We start from the raw sequence: 14,205 nt of genomic DNA, 5'->3' as shown, positions 1-14,205 counted from the left end.
GAACGCGTCCATTGTCCTTTGACCCGACTTCTGCACCGCTGCCAGCTGCGCGAAACCTCGTGGACGTCGTGGCGTTGTGCGCAGCAGCACTGCTTGTGTCCAGCTCGCCTGCTTGATTCGAACGTGTTGGACTTATCAAATGACATTGTCTGAGGGAGTGACGAGTATAAATATCCCGCCAACATGTCTCTCCGTGCCCCCACCCCCCTGCGATCAACACCATCTACTGCTCCTCTCGAGGCGATGATAGCGACCAAACAAGCCCATATTGAGGAGCTTGTTGCAGAACGACGTCCACTCGAGCATACAATCGGCAAGCTTCGCCAGTCACTCTGCGAAGAACAGGCGCGCGCAAAGGATGCTATCGCCAGTCTCGAGCTGCGGTGGAAGGAGGAGCGTGCCGAGTGGAGGGAGGGCTGCGACACGCTGCAGGCCGCCCACCGTATCGCGCATCTTCGAACCGCCGCCGACCTCGATAGCGAGCGTTTGAGCATCCTCAAGTCCCGCGATGAAATGAGGCGGGAGAGACTGGCCCGACTCCAGCGCGACTACCGACTAGTCGCCTTCCAGCGGAGGGAATTCGAGCTCGATAACCGCGTTTCCGAGCTCGAGTGGGCGTTGGAAGATGTGAAGGCGAATTACGAAGACGATATGGACGAGGTGAAAGAGGATATGGAGGAGAAGACCGCCGAGATGGAAGCCAGACATGCCAAGCTAACTCTTCAGCTACAGGAAGCTTCGGCGAAGTTGGCTGCCGCTCAGAAAGAGATGCAGGACACCGAGGTTTGTTTACTCTCACCCCTACTGCGCGAAAGCCTTACAATGATCCCTGGACTAATCCAATGTTTGCTTGCTGCTGGTGCAGAAAGCGATATCAAGGCTGCGTGCCGAACACACCACTGTTTTGGCCAATAGAGACAGCGAAGCGACTTCCCTGGAGCGTGTCACGCTACAGTACGAGAGCCTGAAGACTGCGCATGCCGAGCTCGAGGCGAAGTTCCGCGAATCCGAGCACACGCGCGAAGATTTGCGGCGGCAGGTTGACAAATGGCGTAACCTCGAGAACCGTGAAGGTGCAGAGATGGACGCACTGCGTCGGAGCCGCATCGAGTTGGAGGTGCGCGTGCGAGAGCTGGAGTCTCGGCTGAAGGAAGCCGAGGCTGCCGTTGAGGAGAACAGAGCAGCAGTTGATAAAGCGAAGGGTAAGACGGAAAAGTACAGGGCTGCACTCGAGGAACACAAGGCAAGTGCATGCGTTGTGCCTATACTTGTGTTACAAGGAGTGCTATCGAAGTCATGACACTGATAGTGGTAGCAGAAAACGATCAACGACGCTTATGAAGAACACGGCCGACTTGAAACAGAGTTGAGAGGAATGAACTCACAACTCGAGGATGCAAAGCGGCAGATCGAGACCCTCGAGCTACGATTGAGCGCGCAGAGGGCTAAGGCCGACGCTGCGACTGCAGATACTCAAACTGCAGCTCGGTCAGGTGGGAAGCAGTCTAAGGTCGGATGAGATATCTGTTTTCCTCCGATCTTTACTTATAAGGGTCATGCCTAAAATTGTAGGGTAAGAAGAAAGCTTTTTCTCTCAGCGGAGAGTCAGATTTCGAAATGGAGATCGAGGAAGTTTCCATTCAGCAACCGCCTCCGCAAGCAGCCCCATCATTTGTTAAGGGACCAAATGGTCATCCGAAGCCGAGACCGGCGTATAGGTCTCCTCATCAGACGGTCCACACACATGATGGGTACGACGAGGAAGTTCAGGAAGTAGAGAGTACTCAGAGGTCGCAGAAGCAGAGAAGGGAGAACCGTCCAGCACCGCAGGCCTCTTCGTCTTCTATTAAGGAATCAAACGGTCGCCCTAGGCCGAGACCTGCGTACAAGTCTTCGCAAACTGTGGCGGAGACACACGCCGAGGATGATGAGATAGAAGAGGTGGAGAGTCCGCAGACCACTCAGACACAGACAAAGGGGGCCGCCGACAAGTCCGGTCGACGCCGGAGTCCTAATCACTACCAAGGCGACAAAGCAGGCGAACGCCACAGTCCCAGCCATCAAGGCGGTCGCAAGCGGGGACGTCCAAAGAAGAAGCAGGAAGTGACGGTTGAGGACGATGACGATGGGGTGGAGATCGTGGAGGAGAAGAGCACGCCGGCCAAGAAGGGCAAGCGCAAGGCGGGTCCTCCTGCGGATGAAGAGGCAAGCGACAAGCAAGCATTGCCGAGGAAGCGAAGCAAGAAAAAGAAGATGCAGAGCTTGGTGGACGATGAAGCTAGCGAGGGCGAGTCAACACAGAAGCAGCGAGGCAAGAAGAAGGCGAGGAAGGATGAGGACGACGGCGAGGAGGAGGGTTTGTCTAGCAGACCGGTATCGAGAGCTAGCAAGGTTTCCGGCAACCTTTCACACAAAGGAAACAGTAACCTATCTTCCATTAGGGAGGCTGATCATGGCGCGTCGGATTCGGATGGCATCGTGGACAAAGAGGCCGCAAAGCCAAAGAAGAAGCGCAAGCTCGGTATTTTTGGCTCTGCACGACCACAATCCTTCGAGTGGAATACTCTTGTTGGGGTACGTGCCGTTGTTAACTCCTTTCGCAATTGTAGACAGGAGATAGTGACGCAATTGATATGTCCACAGACTGGGTCAACACTGGACATACCTATCAATCTGTCACCAATAAAGGAGAATAGCTCGCGCACCCCGCGTGAGTTCCTGGGGCGGGCAAGTCTAGCGTTCGGGAGCATTGCGAGTTTTGGGAGTCGGCGATGAGGAACACATGCGATCTTTACGGTGATATATGCTGAACAATGCTTCTTGTATGACACACATTTTAGGAGCTACATCTATTCATGCAGAGTAGGAACTCTTGATTTGTCTTGTACCCATCGCTCTCTTGCTTAACAGTCTATGTGTCAAAGTTACCCCAGGTTCAACGGAGACTGTGCCATCATTTCAAGGCTGCATGGCGTTTGCAGGTTCCGCGTAATTGACTGGTGATGCTTGAAGTTCCCTTCGCTATTGTTGTTGTGCAAAGTCAAGTCTTAAAATCAGTGGGTTTCGTGCACCGCTCCACTTCAGTCTTTATGGTTTAAAGGCGTGCATCTGAGCATGCACACAACGCCGCTACGGGATATATACGTGCTAATGGTTTCGCGTACAAGGGTTGTGTATAATCCTTTCAAAAAACGACGCTGGAGCACATTCAACCTTTCTATTCCACTGCTACTACACGGTAACTTTCGTATCTATAGTGGCTTGCGCCTTGGACTCATTATAGTAGGGCCCTGACAAGTATAGCGACAAAACCCAATTGTATCGTAGAATCCATTTAGAGTCGGACCAAATGAACAAAGCTACCGACTCGGAGGTGGCTTGCATGATAATGCGCTTTGGCAAGTGAGCGTTGTGAGCGCAGTTAAACATGCATTATATGGACAGGTCGTTAATTGGAAACACTAAACACTGGCTTCTCATGAATAACAATATTAGAATCCAAGCGCAGAAAAAGTAGTTTCTGGTACTCATTTACGCATGCATCGACGAACATCACCAACCACCAGGCATATGCGCCTTCGGCGGGGCCACATTCGCTCCCAGCGCATCATACCTCGGGCCCAGTACATCCTCCCCATCCTCCTCCCTCTTGTCCCCAAAGACTTCCGCCTCCACGTCTCGCACGTCCTCCTCATGGACATCCTTCGCCATATTCAACTCCAGGTCCAGCTTCTTCGCAAGCTCCTCGTCCTTTCTCTCCCTCTCCTCAGCCTCCTTCCGCTTCCGATCCTCCTCTCTCTCCAGCTCCAGCGCCAGCAGCCCGTCGCGCGCCTCCCTCTCCCGCTTCGCTTCCAATGAATTGTCCCGGAGGCGCGAGTGCGGCGAGTGAGACCGACGTCGCGGGTCCGTCGGCGCAACGTACGGCTGCGGGTGAGCGGGCGTCGGCGTGTGCGCGCCTTCGGGCTCGTCAGGCAGCGGGAGTGGGTGGAAGTAGCGCTCGAGCGCAGCATCCGTGAAGGGCAACGCCTCCGGCACGGGCATGCTGAAATCGCCTTCTGAACCCGGCGCAGATCCAGTGGAGTAGTTATACGAGTACGACTGGCTTTGATGCTGGGACTGTAGGTGACTTGATCGGAAGGGAGGCGAAGCATATGCAATCCCGGCGGACTGTCTCGCCTCAGGGGGAAGCGGCGGGAGCGGCGGCGAAGGGGAGCGTGGCGGCGAGCCGGGGTAATGCGTATTCAGCGGGCTCTCGGGCGGAATGAGGTTGTGCTCAAACATGCGCACTTCTGTGTATGCCCCTGGGGAGGGCGACCGTCCGTGGGGCTTAGGGGATACGGACAGACGCGCGATGTGGGCTTGCGGTGGTGCCACATGCGGCGGGCTTGTCGCATACGGTGGGGATTGGGCTCGGTGTGCTGCTTGTGCTTGGTGATAGCCAGGATGGCTAGCCACCGGATTATATTCGGGATACGAACCAGGAGGCATCGATGTGCGGTGAGGTTCCGAGCCCGGCTGCACACACGAAGGAGCAGAATAAGAGCCATGAGACGAGTGTGTCGAACGAATAGGTGGGTAACCTGTAGACTGAAGCGGTGGCGAAGAAGCCGCGTGGTGCGCATATGAAGAGTTTTCAGCAGGATCCTGGCTGTGTGTAGGAGGGCAGGCTACTGGGTCGTAGAAAGAAGAAGCGTGCAAGCTCGGAACTCGATGAGCATCCATTGCCGACTTGGCTGCAGCAGGCGCTGTATATGTTGGCGGCGTCGACGAATGCACTACTTCTGTGACGGGAAAAGCTATGGGCTGCGTTTGAGGCTGAATGAGATGAGTGAGATGTTTCGCATAATCCACGGGAACAAGACTCACAACATGGTGTGCTCTTCCAGGGCTGGATGCTTGAAATCCGACGGAAGGAAGAGACTCACTGTGAGGTGCTGAATGAGACAATACTGGAGCACCGTAGGACGGGGGAGGGGAGGCATGCGGTGAAACTTGAGGAGCAGACGGTACAGAGCTTTGCAATATCGGTCTCTCGGGATGTGGGGAACATCTGCCATGCGGCGAAGGTGAGGTGGACAGCCGAGAGTGGATATGGGCATCCATCACATGTCCCTGGTCGTTGTAATGGATGTCAGACCTCGGATTCCCAGGACGCAGCACTTCCGGAATGTCCGCAGGTGATCGGATCTCCTGGGGTATAGGAGGAAGCGCATCATAGCGCGATCGGGGCGATACACGCGGCGAAGTATGCGTCGAGGAATGAGGTGAAAGACGGGTCGTGGTTGTGGGTGGTTGCATTGACTCTGCACTCAACCCGTGGTGAGAGTATGGCGTTGGCTGTACAGGGGATTGTACACGAGGTTGTGCAGGGGGTTGTCGACTGGGTGAATGACCCTTCGGCGGCGTCCTGGTCGGCACAGCAGGATTCAGACTTGAATAGACGTAGGGCTGGGAGAGGCGAGAGAGTCGCTCTGAATTGGACATTTTCGAGGGGCGGCGCTGGAGGGGGGCTGGGCTGGCTGCGAAGTAGGTCATCTCAAGATACATCTCCCCCCGGTACGCGCCCTCCACCTCGAGCTTCACCCAGTCTGTGTCTGCATTCAGGCTGAACTGTATAATGTGAAATGAACTGCACGGCTCACCATCAAACTCGCCCGTACGCAGTGTGTCTGAGATATCGACCAGCCCCTTCCCAATGAGCTCGTCCTCGCGGAGCTCTTTCCTCCAGCAGGTTACCTCGAGTGTTCTGTCCTCTGCTGAGCTGCTCTTGTATATTGGGAAGCGCAGCTCTTCGTCCCAGACCGGATGCTGCCCACCGCGAACATCGATTCCTGTCTTCTTGATCTTTCCATGGATGGAGGCTTGTGCATAGACGTCTTGCTTGTAGAGTGAGTGTTTGTCAGGGAGATTCTTGGCTTTGAGCACGACCACGACAAGCGTGCCAATCTCCTTGCTCATTGCAGGGACAGAGGTGATGGCGGAGATGGGGCAAGGTGTGGATGGTGATTGCTCGGGATCTACGGAGCCCTTGATATCCAAAACTCGGGTTCCTTGCTTAGCGTAGTGCTACACAGTCGTGACGTACCGCCTCCGGATGGACTGGAGCTGTGAACATAAGTTTGAATGGGTGCGGAGTCAAGCATCGCCCTCGTCGCTGCTGCGCATACCGCATGTGCGCTACCCTAGCTCTGCCTCTCCATGTTCGCAGTTCGCAGTTCGCAGTACGAAATAAGATCATGATGATCAATGCGATCAGGACGTCGCTACATAGTACTTGCGTCGGCTACAGCTATGAAATTGGTTCGTTAGACAGAGCACAGCTTCAAGGAAGATTCATCGGGCTCAGCGGTTTCAACAAATGTATTGAACAGCGTTGGATGCGGAACGAACACTCCTGTACAATTGAGCGCACAACGTACAGGTACACGATGTGACCGACGTCGTACATGAGAGATGATGCACTACTACGAACACGGACTGACGCATTATTGAGTCAGCATTGCATGGATCTTCAACCGAAAATCATGAGAAACTGAGAAGCGGTAAAGTAAAGCTAATGGGATATGCGAAAAGCAATGCGGCAGCCAGAAAACAAAAGCTGCTACTTGTGATACACAACTAAGTGGAAGTACCTTAGACAAGCAAGGAAGAAATGTTACGAAAAAGGGACGACAATTTTGTAGGAAGAAGCAGAGGAAACAAGCATACTGCAGGTTAACTTATGGCCCCGCACAGTCCTCTGGATACGGCGGCGGCACCTCATCCTTCCGCTCTCCGTGGACTCGCAGACGATAGAGGCAAGTGAAGTCATCCCTGCCCCAGTTGTTATCGATCAGCAAGACGACCACACCGAAATCGATACCCAGATCCTGGATCTCATCCGGAATCTCAAACGTCTGGATGTTGTTCGGCGAATGCACGTTGTACGTGAAGCTTGCGATACGGAAGTACTCGGGCGACTTGGGTAGCGTCGACGGGTACGCAGGTTCCGTCTGGTCGGCGAATGGCCGCCCCTGTAGTTCCGCCTCAGTGCGCGCTACCTCCCGCTTCGCGTCACGCAGGGCGCGCCATTCCTTCACTTTCTCGATGTTATCTTCACCCTCGATGAGGCCCCAGAGCTCCATCTGCCTCGGCGTCGAGCGCATATCCGTGGCGACCTCCTTCGCGACATGGTCGATGGTAACGGCAGAGATGTATATCGGTGCCGCGAGCTTCACACCAAGCTGACCATGAGTGCCAGGGAAAGGCCAGCAATGGCCGTGATTGATGTCGTGGTGTAGCGCAGTCACAGGCGGGCGCCCAATCCACCCTCCGACGCCGCCGCCAAAGTAGCCCATAATCTTGCTCCCCCATCCATTCTCGATCTGGTATGTCTCACTTGTAAGCGACGGAATGACCTGCGCGCCACCAGAGTAGAGTGCATAGTCCGTCCGGGCAAGGGTGTCCTTCGTCAGGCGGGAGACTGAGGACTCGACGAGATGATTGATCAGTGAGCTGACATCTTGGCCATCGCTGGACTTGATCACCAGCTGGGAGCCGCTCTTGCCTGATGTGAGCTTGTTCCACCATGCTCCTGTTGTACTCGCAGAGCGACCCGCCTTTACCGCGCTCTTTCCGAGCTGCAAAGCCTGCTCGACTCCGCTCTCGACACTCCCGAATCGTTCTTCCAGAGCGCGCACTCTAGCCCGCGCCTCCTCGTCAGGCATGAACACAGGCTCAGCATTACCTCGCATCTCCTCTTGAAGCCGAAGTTGTTCCCGCAGCACGTCTAGTTCCTGCTTGACGGCCTGCAATGCCTCACTCGTTGTCTTCCTGGTTTTCCTCTCCTCCTCCCACTTGCGCTGACGCTCCTTCGAGACCTGATTCTCGAGCACATTCACGCGCCCAAGCAACTCAGAGCGGCTGTTATCTATCGCAGAGCGGGAACGCTCCGTATTCGCAGATAGCACCGCCAGAGCGCTTTCCAGCTGCTGCAGGCGGACCCCAACTTCGTCAGGTGCCGGGAGCGCAGGCGTATAGTGAACAGGCTGAGGATAGGGATCCCAGGAGACGGTGATGTTCCCATCCGCGAACCGGTACAAGATCACATACGCCGTGTAGAGCAGGTATCCCATGAAGCCGTACTTGATCAGCCTTCCTATGGTCATGCCGGCGATCCACCGCCGAGGTGCATGCCAGAACACGTCCATTACCGCCCCGAACGCCTTGCCGAACGGTCGCGCCATTAGTCCCAAGACGCCGAACATCAGTTGGATGATCGTCCAAGCCAGCCTGATGATCAGATTCGTTGCTGTGCCCAGCGTCGCGCCAATCGAGAACGTCGCCCGGTGCGGCACATCATCGGTGCTGTCGAGCACGACGCTCTCGTCGATCTCGTCAAGCAGCTCCCGCTCTACGAACATCGTCGAGTCGCCCTGAGGTGGCACAGATCCCCGGCCGACGGAAAAACCTGACGTCTCTGGGGGCACGGAGCCGCGCGACGCCGATGGAATACGTTGTTGTGGAGGCGTCCCACGTTGTGAGTGCTGGTGGGCACTATTCTATGAAAGCATTAAATTGCAGAGGGATGTAGATACGCACCTTCTGACTACCACGATCCTGCTCGTCACCGCTTGACTCCCCCTCCCTTTCCTCTTCCAGACCAGTCGAGTTACCGCCCGATCTCCTCCTTCTCTTCTTGTCGTGGCCAACGGTAGGCAGCGAAGTCAACGGTGGCCCTCCCGTGACGCCACCCTTCTTCTTCTTCTTCTTTGGACGCTTGCCCTCATTGTCGTGGTCGTCCTCATCTGACCCTTCTTGTTCGGACATCGACGGCGTGTACGCCTTGTTGTCTGTCGATATGCGGTTACGCCGATGGGCGCCGTTCGACTGTCTGGGCGCCTGACTCTGGGAAGTAGCGCCGGCCGCTTGGTACTCGCGCTCCTCCGCGGAATAGTCGTAGCTTGTACTTTCGTTCGCATAGCCGTTGCCATTTCCGTTGCTTCGCGCCGTAAACTTCGGGTCCCGTGGTCGCATCAGATACGCAACCGGTTGCTGCGTCATTTCCACGATTTGGCCGAATGTGCTCCTTCCCCTCTCGTTCTGCTGTGCTGATGTGCCTCCCTCCCCCTCTGAAACCCCTTGACGCATGTGGCTCGCGCTCTGCACCCCGTTGCGACTCAGTGACGGTGGTGCTAGACGGCGATTGATCGTGGATTGCGTCTCTTTCTCGTACTCAACCGACGTGCTGAGGGGCAGAGTCTGCCTACGAGAGCCGGAAGCCCATGTCTCGTTGGGGTTCATAGGAGGAGGAGGGTTGCCGTCAGTGGATGAAACGGCCTGGTTGAATGCGCCGGCGATGTTCACGGAAGTGTCGTACACACTCCACTTCTCCGGATGAGGAGAGATGTGGGAATGCGGGCCTGCGTTCACGCCTACGCCTGACTGCTCGACCTGCTCGCGCTCCTTGAGCCGCGCGAAGCGGACAAGCGCCGTCTCGTCCACGCCGTTCGAGCGCTCTGGATGTTGCGGAACGGGCTGTTGAGGAGGAGGTCTGCTGAGAGGGGGCGCGCTAGATTGGTATCAACACGGTGGATGCTCGCGCGTTATATAGCCACGCACGCGTATGAGTATGATAGTGGCGCGGCACGCTGGAATAGATGGTTATCCCGTCGATGAGGCTTGTTGAAGAACGTATGACGATCAACACGTTTGCCTTGACCTAACGGGGTGCTCGCGAATGACATGAACTCGCAGTTGTGGGTCAATCAACGCGCGGCAACAAGAGAGTGAGGGCTAGTGAGGGTGCGTTTTACTTCTTTCGAATTGCGTGCCCAAAGACCGGCATGCGCTATCAAAAGCCTTGCACAAAGCGCGTGGATGATGCAGCGAATTCGTGAGCAGATGAGCGTGGAAGGCAAAAACGAGACAGACAAGATGGACGCCAACTTCGACAACCACCAAATCTGGCTTCCATATCGTGTCACGTGACCTGATCTGTTGGTCAAAGCAATTGCTGCGGTATAGTGCGGTATGCGCATACAAAACTACCCAACGCCTCAGCAAACACATGAGCTGCAGGCGGAGCGCTCTGGGAGCGATATTTGCAGCAGAACAATAGCGTGACGCTGATAAGGCGAAGCCTAGAGACATGGCGTGTAAGTTTCACGTTCATTCATTTCGGACATAATGTTCTGGCAGGAAGTCAAGAACTTGGTCATGCTGGGAGCAAGGTCCGCTCGATGGTAACGCTTGACATATCAGCCGCATGGGTAGCTCTTACCACGCGCAGGCCACACCCGCTTAGCACGCAGACGATCAGCTCAAAACACTCACGGCTGCTGCAAGGTCCGCGGTCAGCATCTGATAACAGAGTCGTGTGTCTGAGCTACACCCAGATCCGGAATGCACAGCATGGCCCATTGCACCAGTAGCCTGGGTAGATTCCCGAGATCCTATCACTGGGGCTCATAGATCAGCCATCTTGTCCGTTGCCTGCCGCAAGGAGAAGGGTCAGAACCGGAAGAACTGCACCAGAAGATGAAGCCTACATCAACGAGCAGCTTGGCCGTGCCCGGCTCCCTCGCTGAGTGCCCTGCGTCGGGCACGATGTGCAGCGTTATCTCAGGCCATACCTGGTGTGATGTTTCAGATACAGCAGAACTGCTCGCGGCACAACATGAACGGAGTTCACACCTTCTTCAAATCATACGCGGTCCTTGCCTATACCACGGAGCCCAGCATTCAGCATGTTATAAATGCACAGGATGACCGCAAACGTACCGGACATACGACATCATATCTTCCCTGGACGACGATTGTAGGGATGTGCCGGCTAAGAGAAAGTCGTGAAATTGCGAATATCACCACGTGAAAGGTCAGCTACATCTTGTCGATCTCTTGCTTCTCGAGCAGTTGACCATCTCTCATGAACCCCTGCAAGGACCAGTATCCGTAAGCATGACTGAGATGCGAACGCAGAAAACCCACATCGTTCACGAAGTAGTGATTCTCGATTCTTGCAAATGCACTGCCCACGAAGCGCTTGGCTTAGTAACTGGTCACCACCTGCGCAAGAAAGTGATGCCCATACTTGGCCCAGCGGTCGTTATCTGCTTGCGCCAGTTGCGCAGGATCCACGTAAAGTTTGGACGTGGCCATCCTGAACGCTCTTCAATCAAAAATCAGACGATCGCGGCAGGAGAACCCACTTACTCCCACTTCGACCAAGCCTTTGCTGCCTTGATGCGCGTCTCTTCATCTGCGGAGTTGAGCTGTGCGTGATACGCGGTAATCATGTCGTGTCGTTCGGGTTCTGGAATCGGAGCGATATATTCCTCCCTGTTCGATGGACTGAGCAACCAAGCCATACCTCCTATCAATGTGAGCTTACCATGCGCCTGGGAACAAATGCGACGTCCCTTCTTGGTAGAAGAACCGGAGTTCGCTACATCTGGACGTTGGTACTTGCACTCATTTTCAACAGCGAGACTCACCTCTTACGCAACGTAAATATCCCGCTGGAGTGTGCATGAGATCATGTGCTATGCGATAAGCGTGATGATACAGACCGTAAGACGAGAGTCTTGACACGTTCTGGATGGGACTGAAAGGACGTTGGTTTTGGACGACCTCATGCCTGCACGGTAGTGACGTTTCATACCTGGGCATATGCCAAGGATAGCGTAGATCCCCATGAACCTCCGAAAACATTCCATTTGGCGATCTTCAGATGTTCGCGAAGCCTTTCGATATCCTTGACGAGGTCCCAAGTCGTATTCTCCTCGAGTGACGCGGTCCTAAGCGGCAGCTCCAGACCTGACTCGGGAATTGACACGTTGCATACTCACGGAGTAGACTTTCCAGCGCCTCTTTGGTCGAACAAGATGATCTAGCCGAAATCTTAAGTGAGTATGCAGCAACTGACGTGCTGATCAACGAAGGTGCCTTGTATTTCTCCGGATTAAAGAACAAACGGTCCTTAGGGTCAGTACCACTTCCTGGGCCGCCTATAATAATGCATGAATAAGATAATCAAGCCCAAAGGCTACATCGTAAACACGCACCGTGTAGGAAAACGACTGAAGCCGCAGATCAACATCACTGCTGCAGAATGTATCTGAGCACGCACCTGGAGTTCCTTTCTCGTTTCCGCTGATCTCGTAGCTAGACGACCTGTTGCATTGAGAGTTTCTAATGGCCAGAATAACGACTTACTAGAGTGTATGTATGTCGGAAACTTTCAACTTTCCTGTTTCATATTGTTCGATGGGCGGATACATGTTCGCGATATGACTTGCGATTGATGACTTGGTGTCCAAGCTGAATTGGCGCGTGGGCAGATGCAAATGAAAGTGCGAGAAAGGCAACTTTATGCGCAGACCAAAAGCGAGTCGGTATCCGGCACGGTTCATAGATCTATTTCACTTTTCTCATTAACCCATTGGGTTGCAACAGGTTGTTCACGATCACATGATCCTGTGGCCGCCAAGAAACACGTCTTCAGGAAAGGCTTGCTCGTACTTGGGTGGAGTTGGCGCGTCGGCGCCGGTTCCAAATAACAGGTAGGAGAGCACACGTCGCAGAATATATACGCGAGATGTAGGTAAGTCACAATTAGAGACAGGAGTAATTTCGAGATGGGAAAGGAAGGTAGGAAAATTACAGGAGGCCATGAAATTCGACTACGATGTATTATCTAGAGGTGCGGGAGTGCCTGTAACGACCGTGATACAGTCCGAAATGTATGGCACGTCCGACAACCGCCACAATCCGAGCAGGTTGCCACCATCGAAGGGGAGAGCATGACGATCATCGAAAATGAGACGGAGGCAGGCGTGATCGACGACTTGTCTCCGATAGGCAGACTACAAAATATCTGCTTCTCTGACAGAGGGAGGTCAGCAGATATATAGGTCTGCTTCAATTCGCGCCTGTCAGACCGTAGCACGGACATTCAAACGCGTGTCGCCTCAATTAGGAAATTGCCGAGACATGCCGACCACTGCCGCCGCCAAGGCGGTGTCATCCCGCACGGATTTCTCCGGATGGTGGCGCGAGCTCATAGTATAGCAGAGGCTTGCCTCGCAATGCTTCCAGGACACAAATGAGTAGTGTAAGTACACTGTAATTATATGCATGCTGGTTCAGAAAACCAACTTTCATTTTTTTTGGTAAGAAACAAGCAGGCTTCCTCTCCTTATATTGGTGACTGGTGCTATCTAACAGTCTGTGAAGGTGCTGAATCCAGCATATGGGTCCAAACTAAAGAGAGAATCATACAATTCCAGATGTAGAAGAATTATCGTATTAAAATATGAACATTGAATGCATATATGGAGGACCAGAGGACAGCAAAACCGCTGGTGGAGGCGGAGGGCGACGCGACGCAACGCGTTCATGCAAGATCTGATCGACGCGTTTCGGAGATGAAAGGGCTTACGTAACTCCGAAAACGCGTCCTACGGTCGGGGGTGGCGAATTGAAACAGACTAATCGACGACAGTGCGTACTCTGCAGCAGCAGAGTTTCGGGTGGCATCACAAGAGCGGATCCCAAGTGACCATAAAAGGTGCTGAGGCGTATCCCCGGATAGCATACTTCATAATGACGGAGCGGTCAGGCTGAAGTAGAGAATGACCGATGGGAACCACCTCCGACGGCAGAAACTTTCGCAGACGAGCAGTGCAAACACGCAAAGAAACAATATTATTAGCCTCAGTGACCGCACCGAGGAGGGAGGTGTACAATGCATCAAACAGCAAAGCGACAGAAGTCCCTGAACCAAAGTAGTCAACAAAATGTAATAGGAGAGACAAAGTGAACACTCGCCTTTCCCAAGCAAACCGCACAGAAATGCGCAACAATGCAGAAGCACGTTTAACAATGCAGTGATTCGCGACACCATCATAGAAAGCGGCGAGGTGCGATAAAAGGTGAGCGGGTGAAGGGCGAATGAGCGAATGAGGCCCCAGCGATCGTCTCCTTAACGCGTCTCCTACCAAGGCCCCGGGCAACTCTCACATATGAGTGTCGCAAAATAGCATATTTGAGGGGCCCAAAATCGTGATTTCCTTGTCGCTGATTGCATATTTAGGGCCTCTGAGGCCGTTCCAAGATCCCTAACCTTATCGCAACTTAGCATATTTTGGGACCTGATGGGTGTCAGGAGGCCCCCAATTAAGGCATGTCCGGGTGGCTAAAGCTTGATATCCATGCGACAAGGCC

General features: G+C 54.1%; 5 protein-coding genes across 5 annotated transcripts; 1 reads left to right on the top strand and 4 right to left on the bottom strand.

The window, feature by feature from the left end:
- Window positions 1-8: 8 nt before the first annotated feature.
- On the top strand, window positions 9-3,130 carry LAESUDRAFT_731925 (uncharacterized protein). The gene is made up of 5 exons (XM_040910139.1): window positions 9-783; window positions 866-1,243; window positions 1,319-1,510; window positions 1,573-2,574; window positions 2,644-3,130. The coding sequence occupies exons 1-5, from the start codon at window positions 184-186 to the stop codon at window positions 2,773-2,775; spliced, it is 2,304 nt and encodes a 767-aa protein (XP_040758514.1). The 5' UTR covers window positions 9-183; the 3' UTR covers window positions 2,776-3,130.
- A 2,252-nt stretch (window positions 3,131-5,382) lies between these two features.
- Window positions 5,383-5,958, bottom strand: LAESUDRAFT_665347 (uncharacterized protein; the record flags this gene model as incomplete). The annotated part of the gene is made up of 2 exons (XM_040905184.1): window positions 5,383-5,594; window positions 5,643-5,958. Coding segments are annotated over 2 exons (528 nt in total), but the record flags the coding sequence as incomplete, so codon positions are not given.
- Window positions 5,959-6,719: 761 nt separating this feature from the next.
- LAESUDRAFT_764305 (uncharacterized protein) lies at window positions 6,720-9,725 on the bottom strand (the record flags this gene model as incomplete). The annotated part of the gene is made up of 3 exons (XM_040913421.1): window positions 6,720-8,525; window positions 8,581-9,550; window positions 9,601-9,725. The coding sequence occupies 3 exons, from the start codon at window positions 9,723-9,725 to the stop codon at window positions 6,720-6,722; spliced, it is 2,901 nt and encodes a 966-aa protein (XP_040758512.1).
- Window positions 9,726-10,136: 411 nt separating this feature from the next.
- On the bottom strand, window positions 10,137-12,381 carry LAESUDRAFT_816307 (proline iminopeptidase). The gene is made up of 17 exons (XM_040914765.1): window positions 12,196-12,381; window positions 12,110-12,144; window positions 12,045-12,059; window positions 11,926-11,987; window positions 11,829-11,869; window positions 11,642-11,777; window positions 11,550-11,584; window positions 11,475-11,498; window positions 11,372-11,425; window positions 11,194-11,319; window positions 11,072-11,140; window positions 10,969-11,008; window positions 10,865-10,914; window positions 10,762-10,813; window positions 10,675-10,701; window positions 10,530-10,613; window positions 10,137-10,473 (listed from the first exon to the last, which is right to left on the bottom strand). The coding sequence occupies exons 1-17, from the start codon at window positions 12,258-12,260 to the stop codon at window positions 10,447-10,449; spliced, it is 942 nt and encodes a 313-aa protein (XP_040758511.1). The 5' UTR covers window positions 12,261-12,381; the 3' UTR covers window positions 10,137-10,446.
- Window positions 12,382-13,471: 1,090 nt separating this feature from the next.
- On the bottom strand, window positions 13,472-13,989 carry LAESUDRAFT_525771 (uncharacterized protein). Its single transcript, XM_040902809.1, has 2 exons — window positions 13,810-13,989; window positions 13,472-13,756 (listed from the first exon to the last, which is right to left on the bottom strand). The coding sequence occupies exons 1-2, from the start codon at window positions 13,886-13,888 to the stop codon at window positions 13,518-13,520; spliced, it is 318 nt and encodes a 105-aa protein (XP_040758510.1). The 5' UTR covers window positions 13,889-13,989; the 3' UTR covers window positions 13,472-13,517.
- Between the last annotated feature and the right edge of the window lie 216 nt (window positions 13,990-14,205).

The sequence above is a fragment of the Laetiporus sulphureus genome (assembly GCF_001632365.1).
Source record: "Laetiporus sulphureus 93-53 unplaced genomic scaffold LAESUscaffold_73, whole genome shotgun sequence".
Lineage (NCBI taxonomy): Eukaryota > Fungi > Basidiomycota > Agaricomycetes > Polyporales > Laetiporaceae > Laetiporus > Laetiporus sulphureus.
Note: the sequence above shows the minus strand (reverse complement) of the source record. Positions and strands in the feature narration are given on the sequence as shown.